Source organism: Nanorana parkeri, unplaced genomic scaffold (assembly GCF_000935625.1).
Source record: "Nanorana parkeri isolate BGI_ZX_2015 unplaced genomic scaffold, ASM93562v1 scaffold1002, whole genome shotgun sequence".
Classification (NCBI taxonomy): Eukaryota; Metazoa; Chordata; class Amphibia; order Anura; family Dicroglossidae; genus Nanorana; species Nanorana parkeri.
In genome coordinates, this window is record NW_017307270.1 from 117,587 (window position 1) to 133,724 (window position 16,138).

At 43.9% G+C, this 16,138-nt stretch overlaps 1 protein-coding gene and 1 long non-coding RNA gene across 2 annotated transcripts in view; one reads left to right on the forward strand and one right to left on the reverse strand.

Moving 5' to 3' along the window:
- The first annotated feature begins 4,215 nt into the window (after nucleotides 1-4,215).
- Nucleotides 4,216-7,856, forward strand: NFKBIA (NFKB inhibitor alpha). Its single transcript, XM_018567043.1, has 6 exons — nucleotides 4,216-4,465; nucleotides 5,533-5,641; nucleotides 6,003-6,210; nucleotides 6,338-6,426; nucleotides 6,551-6,811; nucleotides 7,548-7,856. The coding sequence occupies exons 1-6, from the start codon at nucleotides 4,221-4,223 to the stop codon at nucleotides 7,590-7,592; spliced, it is 957 nt and encodes a 318-aa protein (XP_018422545.1). The 5' UTR covers nucleotides 4,216-4,220; the 3' UTR covers nucleotides 7,593-7,856.
- Nucleotides 6,166-16,138, reverse strand: part of LOC108795751 — a 10,496-nt gene continuing 523 nt past the window's right edge. The window contains exons 2-3 of the long non-coding RNA XR_001941766.1: nucleotides 13,290-13,294; nucleotides 6,166-6,242 (exon numbers count right to left, since the gene is read on the reverse strand). This is a non-coding gene — a long non-coding RNA (uncharacterized LOC108795751). The remainder of the gene's footprint in view (nucleotides 6,243-13,289; nucleotides 13,295-16,138) is intronic.

Genomic DNA, 16,138 nt, shown 5'->3' on the forward strand with positions numbered 1-16,138 from the left:
TCTGTCCCCCTCTTCCATTCTTTATAATGAGTGGGCTGGCTTAACTAAAAGCTTCCTTATTGGCCCTTCTAAGCCAGCTGGCCATACCTCAAATCCCGTTTTGGTTTAAAACATTCTCTTGGGTGAATGAAGGGTATTTCCTGATAATGAGCTGCTACATAGGATTTTCTTCCCCAGAAAAAGCCTTCATTTTTCATGGTGTTGCACCTACTAAAGCTTTAGTCATCAGTAAATACACAGCACATGAATCAATCATAGCAGTATTACTACCGTATCAAATCTAATCACAGTATTTTACCAAAAATGCCCGAAAGCTTGGTATGAATGAAAGGTATTTTTATGAGGAGGGTGTAGGAGGACCTCGTAGCAATATTTTACTGTTTCCATCATGTGGGCTTTTCCTGTCTGCCCATGTGTACCTCCTTCTTAGGCAGCCCAAAAACCAGGTCCCGTCACTGTTTTGCCAATTATTCACAAAGATAAAATGAGGGCATTGTAATGGATGCAAATCCTGAACTGTTTGTAGTTCACCTCTTGGGGCATTATGTCATGAAGGTAAAGCCATTTTTTTTGTAATGCTTTTATAGAATAGGGAAGTGGCATACCCCAAATTCACTGAAAATGACCCAGGAGGGACCCATGCAGTGATGAAAACCTGAGAGATGGTCTAATCCTCCCCTTTTCTATCCAAAGGAAAAAAGGTTTTGATAGCAGTTCTATTTTATTTCTATGATGACGGAGTGTTCCTTTAATAATGTGCAAATAGCAATGGGCTGCATGTATCCATAGCAAGCAGTCAGAAATTATCTTACATTGGCGTGTCAGCAAGAACAAATTTGTAAAAGTCTGATTGTTGCTGCGTGACAGATAGAAGGAAACTTAGATAAGTAAAGTGGAAAGGAGAGACAGAGAGAGGAAAGGAAATTCAGTGACACAAAACTGATATGAATATTTTTAGGTCTCACACACAAGTGATCTTGAAGGGGAATTATTTCAGGGGGTCGCTGTGTCCCCTCAAGGCTCACTGCAGTTTTACCTGATTTGGATAACAGGGATCAGGGGCCATTCATACTCAGCTTATACCTTAATATATTCTTCTATTGATTGTGAACAAGCTCTGTAAAGCTTTTTTACATACGATCCCAATGGTCATGTGACCATAAGTTCAGTTTTTGTTGGTGTCAATGACCAGTTGCACTACACCTCAACTAAGGGCGTTGGTATGAATCACAACACAACATGAAACTATTTTCTTCATTTGTTTGCAGTCTTTCACATCTGTGCGCTATGGTGCGTTATAATGCATGTGCGCTGTGGATTGCTGGTGCTAGTGCATTGAGGTTAGGGTCATCCCTATAATGAGGCAAACTGAGGCGGTCACCGCAGACATGATCTCATTAGTGGAGGTGGGTAGGGGTAGCAGGCAGTTTTGTATGTGTGTGTGTGTGTGTGTGGGGGGGGGGGGGGGCAGCAGAGGGGTGGCCACAGTGTCCCAGGATGCTAAGAGCACTTACCAATGTGTGACACTCTATTCGGTTCCGCCCAGCTCACTGACGTCGTCAGTTGCCAGGGAGCTGAGTGGGATGCTGTGGCTGGCGTCCCGCCGAGCTCCTGGCAACCAGTGATGTAATTGAACTGGGCGGGGCCGGACAGACAGCAGATGAGAGCATGGCTCTCTGTCTATCTAAGGGCTTGTTCACACCAAATGCCTTCCAGATGCAGAGCAGAGCAGTTACAGAACGCATCAAAAACGCATCCAATGTATTCCAATGGTATTTTGGGCTCTAGTTCAGTTCCAGAGAATGTGGAAAAACTGCAGCAAGCGTTATTTTTCCTGCTCTGGAACTCATGCAAACACATCAACAACGCATGGAAACACCCTGGAACACACTGAAAGCCCATTTCAGGGGCTTAAAAAAACCACACCGAAACACGTCAAAAATGCGCCAAAACGCTTATTTGTGTGTGTGCAGAAATGCGAGCAGATCTGCTTTGCATTTGGTGTGAATAAGCCCTGACACAGCTGCCACTGTTCCACTTTATCTGCCGCAAAGCACCCTCCTAGCACTAACAGCAGCGCCTGCCGCTACAGAACACCCCCCTATTCTGCTGCCCCAGGCGGCATAAAGGGTAGGGATGGCCCTGATTGAGGCGCCATTCAAAATGAATAACTGCACAATGCACCATGGTACATGCGTTGCCGCGTGACTGCAAGGAATGCATGGTAAAAACAAGCGTTTTACAATGCGTAACCACAATGTACAGGTGTGACCAGACCCTTAGGCCCCATTCACACTAAGCGACACTTACCTTGAGCGGATCCGCGTGGTCGGGATAGCGCGACTGTTTGGGCGACGTTCCGGGGACGATTGCGCGACCTTCACCGTCGGGCTGCATGCAAAAATAGAAAAAAGCGCAGCAAGCGCGGGAAAAAGGGTCCTGCACAAGCGATGCGCGACAGCGACGAGCGACAGGCGACTTGGAGCTGTACAATAGAACAGCTCCACTGAAAATCATTGGACAGCGACTTCTCGACATATCGCGCGGCAAACATGCGCGATAGCACGGCAGAAATTGCGCAATTTGCAATAACGCAAGTGTAAATGGGGCCTTAGCAAGTGTAAATGGGGCCTTGGGCCTTTTGGAGCGGTTCCACGTGGCCGGGATAGCTCGACTTTCAGGGCGACGTTCCAGCGAGGGTCCAGTGACGGTAGCGCGGCATTCGCCGTCGGGCTGCATTAAATAAATTGAAAAATCACGCAAAATCTGCCTAAAAAGGGTCCTGTAGGAGCGACTTGGACGGGCGACATGGAGCTGTACATTAAGACAGCTCCATTGAAAATCATTGGCCGGCGACTTCTTGCGATATCACGCTGCAAAAATGCGCGCCGCGGCGAAAATCGCGCGGCAATCCGCTTAGTGTGAATGGGGCCTTAGGGACAGCAAGGGACAAATGCTGCAGCAGACACAGAGAGCAGAATGCCTTTGCAGAGAGACTGTTTACATGTGCATGCGTATGAACCCAATTCCTGAACGCCAAATTTCTGTGTTTGTGAACTTACACCCATACATGTGTAAAGGATGATGCTTGCATTTACATGTGTATACCCGTGTCCAGCGCATTGAGCCCATACAATCCGATGCAATGTAACAGCTGGGACTCCCGGGTGCTGCAAATACAGAGGCATATTTCACGTTTTATGCTCATGTGCCTGTATTTGCCCCCATATGAATGAGCCCTGAAGTGAGGGACAACCTCCCCAATAGGGACACAGGGCAATACAAAACTCAACCCCTACCCTCATATAAAGTAAGTTATAGATGATGTATGTAAAAGTTCCCTCTTTTTACAGAAAATATTTGGCTGCAGTTGAGCACTCACTCTATCTGTTGTATCTATCTATTTATTGTATCTATCTATCTATCTATAGTATCTATCTATCGTATCTATCTATCTATCTATCTATCTATCTATCTATCTATCAATAGTATCTATCTATCTATAGTATCTATCTATAGTATCTATCTATCTATAGTATCTATCTATAGTATCTATCTATCAATAGTATCTATCTATCTATAGTATCTATCTATAGTATCTATCTATCTATAGTATCTATCTATCTATCTATCTATAGTATCTATCTATCTATCTATCTATACTAGTATCTATCTATCTATCTATACTAGTATCTATGTATCTATGTATCTATCTATCTATCTATCTATCTATCTATCTATCTATCTCTCACTGTGAAAAGACATAAGCTATATGATGAATATGCCTCATGTCATTGTGTAGAAGAGCTAAGATTTGAGTGCTTTGTGTTTGAGAAATAGCGAACATTCCGTCCAGAAGGGAATTTCTGTGGCCTGTGTACAGCTCTGGAAGTTTTCCTTCTTGTGAAGCCCCAGAACAGGCTGTGTCTGGTTTGCTGAACTCGCTGGGTGACTTGGCTTGGAATTTCCCAGCCCTGAGCACACGGTATACAGATTATTGCAGAGGCCCCGCCCACGGAAAATTCCCCAGTCTGTGTTGAAGAGGGACGGCTCAGCCCTCAGAGCTCACACATCGCCGTACACCGCTCAGGAGACAACTACTGGATTATCTCTGTGTCTTGTTCATTACACCCGGAGCCTCCCTGTGCCCTTCTCTCCCCGGCACCCATTTCAAGCCATTTGCAGTTTTTTGGAAAGGAACTTTCTGCCGAAGGATCACCATGTCTGCTCGCTATATGGATTACTCTGGGAATATGGGGGTGGATGGAGATCTAAGGATGCCTGGCAAAGACAAACACTTCCAGAACACCGAGGATCGCACTGACAGCGGCCTGGACTCTCTGAAAGAAGAAGATTATAACAGTATCGTCAATGGCGTGGAGAACATGTGTATTCCGACACCGTCCGCCCCAGCAGACTACGAGCCGGAGCCATGGAAGATTCAGGCTAATGAGGATGGAGATACGTAAGTGTGCCGAGTATTCTGTGTGATCGCAACGTGATAATAGTGCATCCACTATTCCCTGGCAGGAGGATGCAGGGGCACCGATACATAAATACAACCATGCACCGATACATAAATACAACCATGCACAATATGCGGGCTGATCTCACCTGCAGTGTGTGGCTAGACACGATGCAATCTGCTTTATAGACACGATGCATTGCATACAAATATTGTAGTATTTGGATCTGCTATAAAAAATATACAGTGCAATCTGTAAATACAAAATATTGTTAGATCATCTGAACCAATTCAGAAATATGACTTGAAAAACATGTCATTTGTATCTTCCATAGCAGAGCCAGAGCTGAATGCTGCAGACAAATAGTTCTTTAAATCTCGAAGCATTCATTTCTGGAACTGCTATGGGAAATATTTTCATGGGTCAGATGATCTGGGCGATAACATTGGATCGGTATCTCACAATTTGATGTATTTAGAAATTGCACAGTTTGCAGGAGTTTTTTTTTTAGTGCTGACGCCATGTTTGTCTGGGTTTTCCCTTCCTCTCTTTGTATGCTGGAGGGGGGAGGGGTGGGCTCTTAGTGTACCCTCCTGCCATTGGCTGGCTGTCAGAGGTGGGGCAGCCAGTAAGGGCAGAGCTCAGGTCTTTGGAAAGTCCCTGGCCACTGGCCAGAAATACAACTGCATACATGAGAAAGCGGAAAACAACAGGCAGATCTAGAGACAGCAGAAAAACCCAGCTTACACAATCCTGGACTGCGCTGGGGGAGGGGAAATAACTCAGAGCTGACACCGAAATGCCTACACAGTAATTGCCAAATGGACGGGGAGGAAATAGGTGACACAATATTTCCTTTTTTAGTTTACCTTTTAAATGTGAGCAGTTTAGAATCCTTATTAAAAAGTCGGTTTGGAGTTGACCTCAACGTTATTGTTTTATTTTATTTTTTATATTGTGACAATTTTTTTTTTTTTAGACGTTACAATTGATTGACTGTAGAACGTTTGTGTTATAAGTTTTATTCATGACATTAAACCTTTTCCTTTTTTGTTTTATGTTACAGGCTTCTCCACTTGGCAGTCATCCATGAGGCCAAAGAACTTGCAGAAGAGGCAATCAAGAGATCATACAGGGATGGATTTTACCTGAACCGCCAAAATAACCTTCAGCAGGTAAATACAGCTCCTGAATTCTATTTTCTTATACATGGCCGACTAGAGAAGGGTTTCCAGCTTATACACTTATACCTTTCTTACAAGTCCATATATAATATGTATGTGACTTCTACCTGAAATATGCTGACCATCAGAAAATGTTAGTTACCTGTCTGTCCCTGGCTTCAGTACTTTGCTGCCTTGTACAGTGACTCGAGTTCTGAAGCCACTGGACCAGTGATAGCCAGGCAGTCAAGGTCAGCAATGGAAGCCTCTTATCATTCTACACACTTAAAGCGAAAAAAGTTTGGCCTAGCTTTTAATTTGGCACAATGATCTCTATAGAATATTGTCATTAATGTTATTATTTTGTTTGCAGACACCACTTCACCTGGCTATAATCACAGAACAAGCTGAAATTGCTGAGAAGCTTCTGAAGGCTGGATGTGACCCAGAAATCAGAGATTACCGTGGAAATACCGCCCTACACATCGCCTGTGAGCGGGGATCCATGCGCGGAGTTGGCGTCATAGTGCAATGCAGCACATCCCATCTGCCCTCCCTTCTGAACTGCTCAAATTATGATGGTATGCATCACATTCCATTAATCTCAATAGAACTAGCAAGCAGATTAAGCAAATAAAAAAAAAAAATATATATAATTCGTTTTCTGTACTGGGTATCTGAATATTAATCATTGCTCTGTTTCTACAGGTCATTCATGTCTGCATCTGGCATCCAATAACGGTTTTCTTGCCATTGTGGAAGACTTGATCCGTCTGGGAGCAGATATTAATGCTCAGGTAAGGTGTTTGTTTTTTTTTAATCAGTTTGGCAACTTACCTGGTTGCTTAAGTAATGTCACAGTGACCTGTAATGGAGTGTCGGCCTTTTTAACTAAGCATCGTTTTTTTTAAATCATTACAGGAGCCTTGTAATGGGCGGACAGCTCTCCACATGGCTGTGGATAAACAGAACCCAGACTTGATGTTTTTGTTGCTCAAACACGGAGCTGATGTGAACCAAGTAACATACCAAGGCTATTCACCATGCCAACTTACCTGGGGAAGGAGTAACAGTAAAATCCAGCAGCATCTGCTGTCTCTGACCGAGAAGAGCTTGCAGTACCTGCCAGAGAGCGAGGATGAGGATAGTTCTGACTCCGAATCAGAGCATTCAGATGATGAGGTGATTATTGAAATCTATTTACAAGAGCCAATAACTCCAGTATATTTTATAGATTGTATTGGTTGAGCTGCAAACGGGTCATTGTCATGATAGCTTGGGACATTAGGCATGCTTTAGCTTAGGGGAATATTATTTGCAGCTCTTGCAGTATGGAGCCACTGTAGCAATCTGTTGGCAAAGGTCTGAGGACAGAGATTCTATCAGTGTACATTGAGAGTAGTTTCTACCCTACTACACAAATCATGTTTCTGCACTGCTGAATCACATGTTCCTCTCAGGGCACACACAATATAGGCCCAATTGCCAAAAGAATGAAAATAGCTATGGCAGGCCATGTGACCTCTATGAGGCCCACATGCATAGGGGACCCAGAACTGTCTGACTGTGATGACTACGCTGTGGTTTAAGCAGGTAGCAATAGCATTTTAGAATCAAATGTCAATTAAATCAACGTATTTATAATAAGGGAACTATAGAAATAATATCCTTTATCTCTAGTTAAATTGCCGTTGAGTTAGAGATGATGGAAATCTCTGTTTTGTTATAGGGCTCCATCACATAGTCATAACCTCATGCCAGTATGGGGCTCCATCACACAATAGTCATATCCTTATGCCAGTATAGGGCACCATCACATAGTCTTATGCCAGTGTCGACATTTTGACAACTATTGATAAATATTTTTGTTCCAGTCTTCAATGTAATCTAATTTTGTGGTATTATTCTTCTTTTCCAGTATATGTATGATGACTGCAAGTTGATGTGCCAAGGGCTGAATTAGAGTGGCGTAGCATATGAGGACTTTAGAGTTGTACCAGGGCAAATCTTGTCTTGTACAAGAGAATACAGCATTAGGACCAGTGAATCCTTTAACTAGACCTCAAGGGATGCAACCGATCCAATGTAGAGTTCTAGAGGCTGATACGGTGCTTGTGCTGACCCAAGACCATCATGTGAGAAGAGCCGAGACGTGGAGAGGATTCTAGAAAACGACAATGAACTCTGAGGATGAAGACCTGTCACCTGAATCATGTCTCTCTCAGATTAGACTGTACATTGGAGCTAAAATACTGGAGAAAAACTAGATACTGATTCTTTATAACACGTAGGGGTGAAGCTGTCTGACACCAGAGCAGTAGCGGGCAAATGCATAAATATGTTGCTGAAGATACTCTGATGAGAATTTGACTACTAATATTCTCAATATAGAACGAATGTGATCAGAAAAATAAACTGCACAATGTATATATTGTAAACAATGTACATAATTTATTTTTATATGAAGGCAATATATTTATTAAAGAAAATGAAAACTATTTTCCATGTCCTTCTTTTTTTTTCTTCTTGTGGCAGGCGTATGCTTTTAAATCTATAGTAAAATAATGAAAAACAAGATGGGGCTTGCCCACTTTACAAGAGATCAATGTAGTGTCATAACCCACGCCAGCTGTAAGCAGTGTTATATTATGTAGTATTATACATAGTATTTTAATACGACTGCTAAAACCTAATTGGCTACTCCGGGTTTCTGCTCATTCACGAGTCAGAATTATGACATGTCTTCATCATAATGGGTGGGACATTGCAAGCAATATACAGGACTTAAGTTATATACAGGACTTAAGTTATGAAATGGGTGAACAGTTCCTGTTTCCAATAGCAATCATACTAAATAAATAAAACTGAGTCCGGTTGCTATGGGCAGTAAGAATGATTCTTCTTTGAGTTTAATAGAGATATCTTAATTTCTTGCTATGTAGTATATAATTAGCCTTTGTTATGATCCCCAAGCAAAATCGTAATCTTTCTTCTGTCACTGGATCTCAAGTGCACCTAGGTTATTAAAGTCTATCTCTAGGTAAACAAAAAAGTACCCTTGCAGTGGGGCTAGCACTGTACTACAAGGGTTAAGTGCTCGTTAATGGCTAGGGGTTGGCATAAAGCCGATTTACTTACCTGATCCATGCTCCCGCCAGCACCCTCTGGTCTACTAGATCGGTCCACGCAGCCTCTTCTGCCCTGGGCTCCAGTGGTCTAAGGACAAATGATATAATTACGTCTAATGTAGGTTCCATAGATGGAGGGGGGAGAAGATGATTGAGCTGACTGCAGGTGGATCAGGGTTCATGTAAATAAATCTGCTTTACTCCAACCCATAGACAACAATGAAAAATAAACTCATGCAGTTTGGGGGGTAGCCCTACTGCAAAGGTACTCTTTGGCCAGCTATGGACTTTAAGGACATTTGGATATTTTTGTATGTAAAGGACACTGCAACAGTAAGCTTTCCCTGCTATAATGCCAAACTCTGTTCTTGTGTGTTCCAACTTTTCCGGTTGCATCATCCATAATATAAGATAAAAAGGCAAGAAGGAGAGTGGGAACTCCATATAATGATCATAGCAGGACTGCAGGAACCCTTAGTCCCTTTCTTTTGGGAGGGAAGGATTGTATCGCTGAGCAACTCAGTCCAGATGTGGAGAGTGATACATTCAAGGACAATCCACTGCTGAGGTGGGTATTGGGGAAATGGTACTGCTTAGTCAATAACGGGAGTGATACCTCCAGGGTGGCTACACTGCTGAATCCTAGTACAGTTTTCTGTTAGCCATGGATGGGGGAAATTGAACATTTTTAGTGGTACTGTTGTGCTGAGCTTGGAATATAGGTGTGGGGGGGTTGGAGGAAATTAGTTTTTAGGTATAGTTTGCTGAGACAAGGATGGGGCAGAGTGAATATTTCTCGAGGTACTGTGTTATTGATCTGGGAATCATTTGACAGTGATATTTGCATTGCAGGGGATGGAGGAGGCTGGGGTTTCCAGGTATATTCTCCTGAGGCAGGGATGGGGGCACAAAGACATAGCTAAAGACACTTTAATAGAAAAAGTGTTTTCCTTTTTGTTCTGAGGCCATTTCTATACCTACCAAAATTCAAGTGCATCTCCCTTCCAGCATTTTGTAGACAGGATTTCCCCAAATCTTCCCCTCTCTGCTTATTGGCTAACTGCCTCTCCTGTATAAGAGAAATTAGCTGGAAAATGGAATCGCTGACCTTGTTTTTATGTTTACTACACTAAGGGGGTCATTGCTTTTTAGTACAAGATGGGAATGGAATGTGTGATCAGACAAAGTCCCATTTATTGACACGTGCTGAAAGATTGTAGGCAATGTACTGGTGTATCATACCATCCTCAGGACAGAGGTAGGTAATTTGCATTTAATGTATACAAATTACACGGGGGTAACTTTAATGAACAAATTTGGAATTCAACCCATGACTAGCATTTCATTTACTGGTGCATACTGTTAGGTTGAATTAGCTGCTAATACTGTATATCTTGAACTTTAGTGGCAAAATCTTTCCATTGGTGTCCCTGACTTCTCCTCGTCCTCTTCTGTTTTTTTGTACTAACAAAGAATGTAAAAGAGGGAGTGAGACCTCCTTGTAATGGCCAGAGCAGCCCAGCAGGAAGCTGGAACCTCTACACTTCTCCTCCTTAGCTTAGACCCCCCACCAATCACCTCTTTATTAGCTATGCTAAGCAGTTCATATCCCACTTTTGAAAGCCCATAGGTACTGAATATAGAGTGGTTGTGTTGGGCAGAACCAATCTGGGCTCATTGAGTTTTGGGGCTTGTCTAAGAGTTCTGAAGAAGCTCTGAATGTTGTTTGTTGTGGCAGAACTGTTTGCTGGGGACTGTGGGCAGGATATTTCTGTCAATCAGTAACATAGAAGCAAGGGTGTTAATTTTCACTTTACCACTAAAATGGGAAAGCATGTTTTATAAGATGTCAAGCTTGTTCAAAATGCAACCAACAACCAATCAGCAATCCCATTTCATTTTTCTGACTACTGTGAAATGACAGATAATTAATGTGACGACATGGTGATGAGTTTATAAGTTAAATGTGTATTGGTGTTTATGTGCGTTGTGCTGTGTGACCTGGTTATGAAAAGACTTATCAGCACCAGTGGCGTAACAACTGGGGGGGCGGGGGGTGCGCTTGCCCCGGGCGCATGGCTGAGGGGGGCGCCGTCACCGGCCCCCGCTAAACGAAGCCCCTGGCCGCAGATGCAGTGGCTCAATCTCTCTGCCACAAGCACCTGGCTCTGTCATCGGACGGCCGCTCGCTCCTCCAAGGCCACTGCGGGCGGCCCTTTACAGTGCCTGATTAGAGGGCGCGTCTGCCTGATCCAGCCAGCCCGGATTGCATAGCGGCGATCCGGGCTGGCTGGATCAAGGGCGCCCATAACTCTGGTTATGCCACTGATCAGAACCCCTCCCCTCGTTATCTCCCATTGTACTCTGAAGGAGCTCAGAACAATTACATTCTTGACAGGCTCTTGCTATGGCTCTCTGGAGCTCGTTAGCAGGGGAAACCCTGTGGTGTTGAGCAGACCGATTGTCTGGGGAAGGCAGGGTGGATGTGATGGGATTATAATCTGATCTCATCACTTGCTGTATAAAGGTTTGTGCAGTTGCTCAATAAATTAGAGTTTGTTTCACCCTACACTTGAGTCTCGACCAGTGACTGGGGAAACTGGGAGCTAAGCATCTTCAGGTTGCAATATCTCCTCAGCAAGGAAGGATACAGCGGCGGACATACTCATCCTGAGTACTGGGGTTCCGTCACAATTAACGTGTTTGGTTAATATGGATCATTGTACTATGAACATCTTTGTTGCTTTTTTAGCATCTCAATAAGCCTAAAGGTAGCCATCTTTATAGCCATTAGCTGGTTGATGATGAGCAAAGTTCAGAAAATGATCCCACCAGTAATTTAGGTCACTGGACCCCGAATTGCTCCATTGGGCTAATAGTGGCAGGCTTCCTCGTGTGTGGCTATCTAGTAAAGGGTCTGGTTCTTTGGGCCCTTTACTAGGTCACAAGGGGAAAATGAGACTTCAACCCCAGTTAAAAAAAACACTTTGAGCAGGATCTAGTGGAGATCCCACTTTTAGTTAGTAGCAGCACACACTAAGAATTTTGTGGTAACAGGTGAAATAAGGAAGTACCGTAAGTACAGTACCGAATAAGGAAGAACACTTGTTCCTTATTTTACCTATTCCTTTACAAGGTGTGGGAAATTCCCTTTACTTCACAAGTTGGTAGGTAACGTATGGGCTTCCCAGTTGATACCAGGAAGTGAACATTTTAGAGGGTCCAAAGGCCCACCTTACTAATTCAATAAATAGTTAATTGGATTGCTTGGAGCACATTTGTGTTCTGGTGAGAATATCCACTTGCCATGGACTGTCTTGATCCAGTTTGATTCTTAGAGTAACTGGGAATTTCCCTCACATTCAAATAGCCTTTCATACTCCTTAACAAAATATTATTTGTCATTCAAGCAGACAGGTGTAGTTTCTGGGTGTGTCTGCTCATGTCCTCAACGAACACACATATCCATAATTCCCAGTTCAAGCCACTATGACAGTGCAAATTCCAATCCATAAATGTCCTGACTGGTGCACCAAAGAGCACCTACTTGCGACACTGACACGTGAGAAATATTGTCTCTATAGACATACCAAGAAAAAACTGACAAGAGCACATAACTGAAATACTGAACAGAGGGTTGAGGAGTATGCCTAGTGAGTGGTGATAGAATGGGCGAGGCTGTAATTCTGCAAACCTGACCAGCCGGATGGGGACTGGAAATTCCCAGAAATTAGTAGTTTATACACAGTATGTTCCTAAAGCTTTGTACTGTATGTTCAGAACACAATGAGCGGCATTTAGGACAATGTACCCATGTACTGAGCTCTCATTGACTGAAAATAATGGCCATCATAGAAAATAATGATCACTACAGGTTAGTGAAGTGAGCCTTAGGAGACTGAATAAAGGATGCAAAGTAAACAGCAATTATTCAGTAATAACAACACGTACATGGCACCCGGATTTCAGTGTAGTACAGCGTAGCTATATAAAAAAAAGCTAACTGGTTGTGTATGGTTATCACTTTTTTCTTTTTAGGAAAAATTAAAAAGAAAACACTGTTCTAACTATAGTGCAAGATTGTTATTTTAAAAGCAAATCCCCTAGTGCAGGGGAAGGCAAACTCCAGCCCTCCAGTTGTGCGGCAACTACAGATCCAGTTCGGTATTGCAAGAATCTAACAGCCACAGGCCACGGCATGAGCCACAAGGGGGGTGCAGGGGGTGTGGCCCGCACCCGGGTGACACCATTGCAGGGGGGACACCAAAATGACTGACAGTCATTTTGGTGTCACCCCCTCTAAAAAGTTGGGCACTCGGTTATGGACCGAGAGCCCAACAGTGTCAGGAGAGAGGAGGGGACCCGGCGGCATACCTCATCCCACCGGGAGAACGTCCCCTCCTCTCTCTGCCGGCGTCCATCACCTAGATGGCCGCCGGCAGGCATCAATCAGATGGCCGCACATGTGCGATGACGTCATTGCGCACACGCGAGGTAACGTCATACGCAATGACGACACGACCGGGTGAAACCCGGCCTTGGGATGCCCCTGGCTCTAGGCCCTTCCTACCCCCTGGCACCCCAACTCATATGTACACACACATGCTCTATCACACCACAATGCACAGATATGAATACAGGGATCCCAACCTGAAAAAAGCAATTTCAGGGAGGTGCCCTTCTCATTTCAGGGAGGTGCTCTCTGTCCCCCCTATCCATGGGGGAGGGGGAGAGAGCACCCCCCTGAAATGTTTAGTACTCTGACAACTGCTACCGTCATAATAATAATAATTAAAACAAAAAAAACAGCATAGGAATGCATAGCTAGATTCATAATAGCTATTTCAATATGCAAAATATTCAATATTTTAGAAAACAAACCCAAAACAGATTGCAGGGAAAGGTTTACTCTGCTAGATATAGCAGAGTAAACCTTTCCGGGAGAAAATGTTTCTCTCCCGGGCGGCCGGGAGCCGCTATCTAATAGAGTGAGACTCCCGGAGTGTCTGAGAGAGTTGGGATGTCTGTGAATATACCAAGTGATACTTTTTCTTTTAGTTTTGGATAGAGTAAGGGAGGGTTATAACCCGTCAACTTTTTGCCATCTGTGTCCCATTGGGGAGATTTCCCTTTACTTCCTGTTTAATAGCCACAACAAGAAGAGCAAATCCCTCCATAGTGAAGTAAATCCCTGGTGGTCAGTGGAGTCACCAAAACTAATGTCCCTATTAGAAGATTTCACACCTATTCCTGTTCTGGTGGCAAACCAAAATTTGGGATTTTCTTTCACTTTCAGTGATAATGGTCACCAGGAGAAATAGGGTAAATCTCCCTAATGAGGATACAGACAGAAATAAAAACTCGCCAGGAGTTCTAATTCCCCTACACTCTATCCAAAACTGAAGAAGGTGTGGGCTTCAGATGCACTTTAATGCAATGCATCTCACTGCATAAACATGTGTGCATTAACGTATGCAAAGGGCTAGTTAACACCAGACAGCATTGATCGATGTGTAGACATAAATGTCTAACACATGGGGGCTGATTTAAAAATCTTCCGCCCAGTGTATAGCTGGGCGTATGCTGTTTGTATGGCACCACCACCACCAGATGGTGCTAAAGAGCCCGGAGTCTTCTTTACTCCTTGGCTCCATCTAGGGAGGTAGTGCCATGCGAGCAACCTTCACCCAGCTATACACTGGGCAGAAGATGTTTAAATCAGCCGCTTCTGGAATCATTTGAAATTACTTAAAATGCATATTGCGGTCATTGCACAAAATTGTAGCATGCAGGACTTTTTCCCAGTAGCCTGCAACACAGCGTCTTGTTGCAAACTGCCCCATTAAAAGAAGCGATTTGCAGTTTGACATTTAGTTTTGGAAAATACACCGTAATACACCTACTGCGAGCAAACCTTTCCATACACATGTGAGAAGGTTGCGCAGTATCATGTGATAAAGGGGTACAGCTCCCTGTCCCCGGGACACAACAACACAGAAAATTAGGGTTTCCCCAATGAGGAGACAGTCAGTAAAAATGAAGAGTGTAATAAAGAATCTTTTTTAGTTGTCAGTATGAAGTTCAAAGTCTGAAAGATGTATAATGTTGAGGCCTTTCCATAAAGCTGTACTCCCCAGGATACAGACTAGCTGCATCCAGAGTTGTACGCCCAAACACACGTGCATGTCTACATAAGTAGCAGTGTAAACTGGCATACAACTCTCTACACCCATTTACTACTATGGATGGCTGTATGCTGCAGCTGTGTATACCAGACATGGAAATATGCACGCAATTTACGTTCTACAGCCTCATTTGCCCATGTGTACAAGGTCTGATTCTAACAGCAATACAGGGTCATTGAATTTATTGAGCAATCTTTGAAGAAAAGTCTAGTCCAGGCAAGCTTTTAAGAAGATGGGCTAGTATGTTCGGACAGCTCCGGTGGGTGGGCGGGCAGCTGTCTCAGCGCATTGGATGGTTTCCTTTTTTTTAAACTTAATTTAAGGTGCAGAAATTGTACACTCCATTCAGGTTCCCGCAAGGCCGCCTTTACCGCAGGGCAAAAGGGGCAACTGCCCTGGGCCCCACAATTTACAGAGGCCCACAGCAGCTGTCCCTTTCGCCCACAGCAGGCAGGAGAGCAGTGGCACTGCTTGTGGCAGGGGTGGACTGGGCCGGGGGACTGCTGGCATGGTGCTAGTATAGGTAGCTGCCTGGAGGAGAGATCTGTAGGGCACACACTTATTTCATTTTTACATTTCTTTTAGGGTGAAGGTGATGTAGGCGAATACCGGGGTCTGGGTCAGGAAGTAGGGGGTCGGGTGATGGAAGCAGGAAGGTTGTGGGGGCCCATAGCAAAATCTTGGCCAGGGCCCAATTAATATTAAATACAGCCCTGGGTCCCCGCAGAGTAGTACGGTCAACTACAATGTTTTCCAATACCCTGCAATAAAATGGCGCTTGTCCCACCTGCGTTGTGGTAAGAACAGGGCATGTGGAAAACAATTGTTCTGCCCTAGCGGTGACTGGCATTGTTCAGTTGCCAAGTTAAATTCACTGTTATGGTTACTGGCACACACGCACAACATGTTCATATTTACTGGTAATGCGTACTTATTAATGGATGGTAAACTTCCAGTTTCAGAATGATCCCTCTCATGGATTAGTAGTGCTATGCCTGGGCTGTAGGATGGTTATTTTAGCTGCACACATGCATCTGAATTATCTTTTGTAAGTCGGTTTCGAGATGGGCTTAACACTGTTGTTGACTGAATATTTAACCCACCTCTATCGTTCATTTCTCTTTGTACAGTTTTTAGATTTAAAAAGCCCTTCCCTCCCTGTGATACCAGGACAACAGACATGTGGACTGGGATTC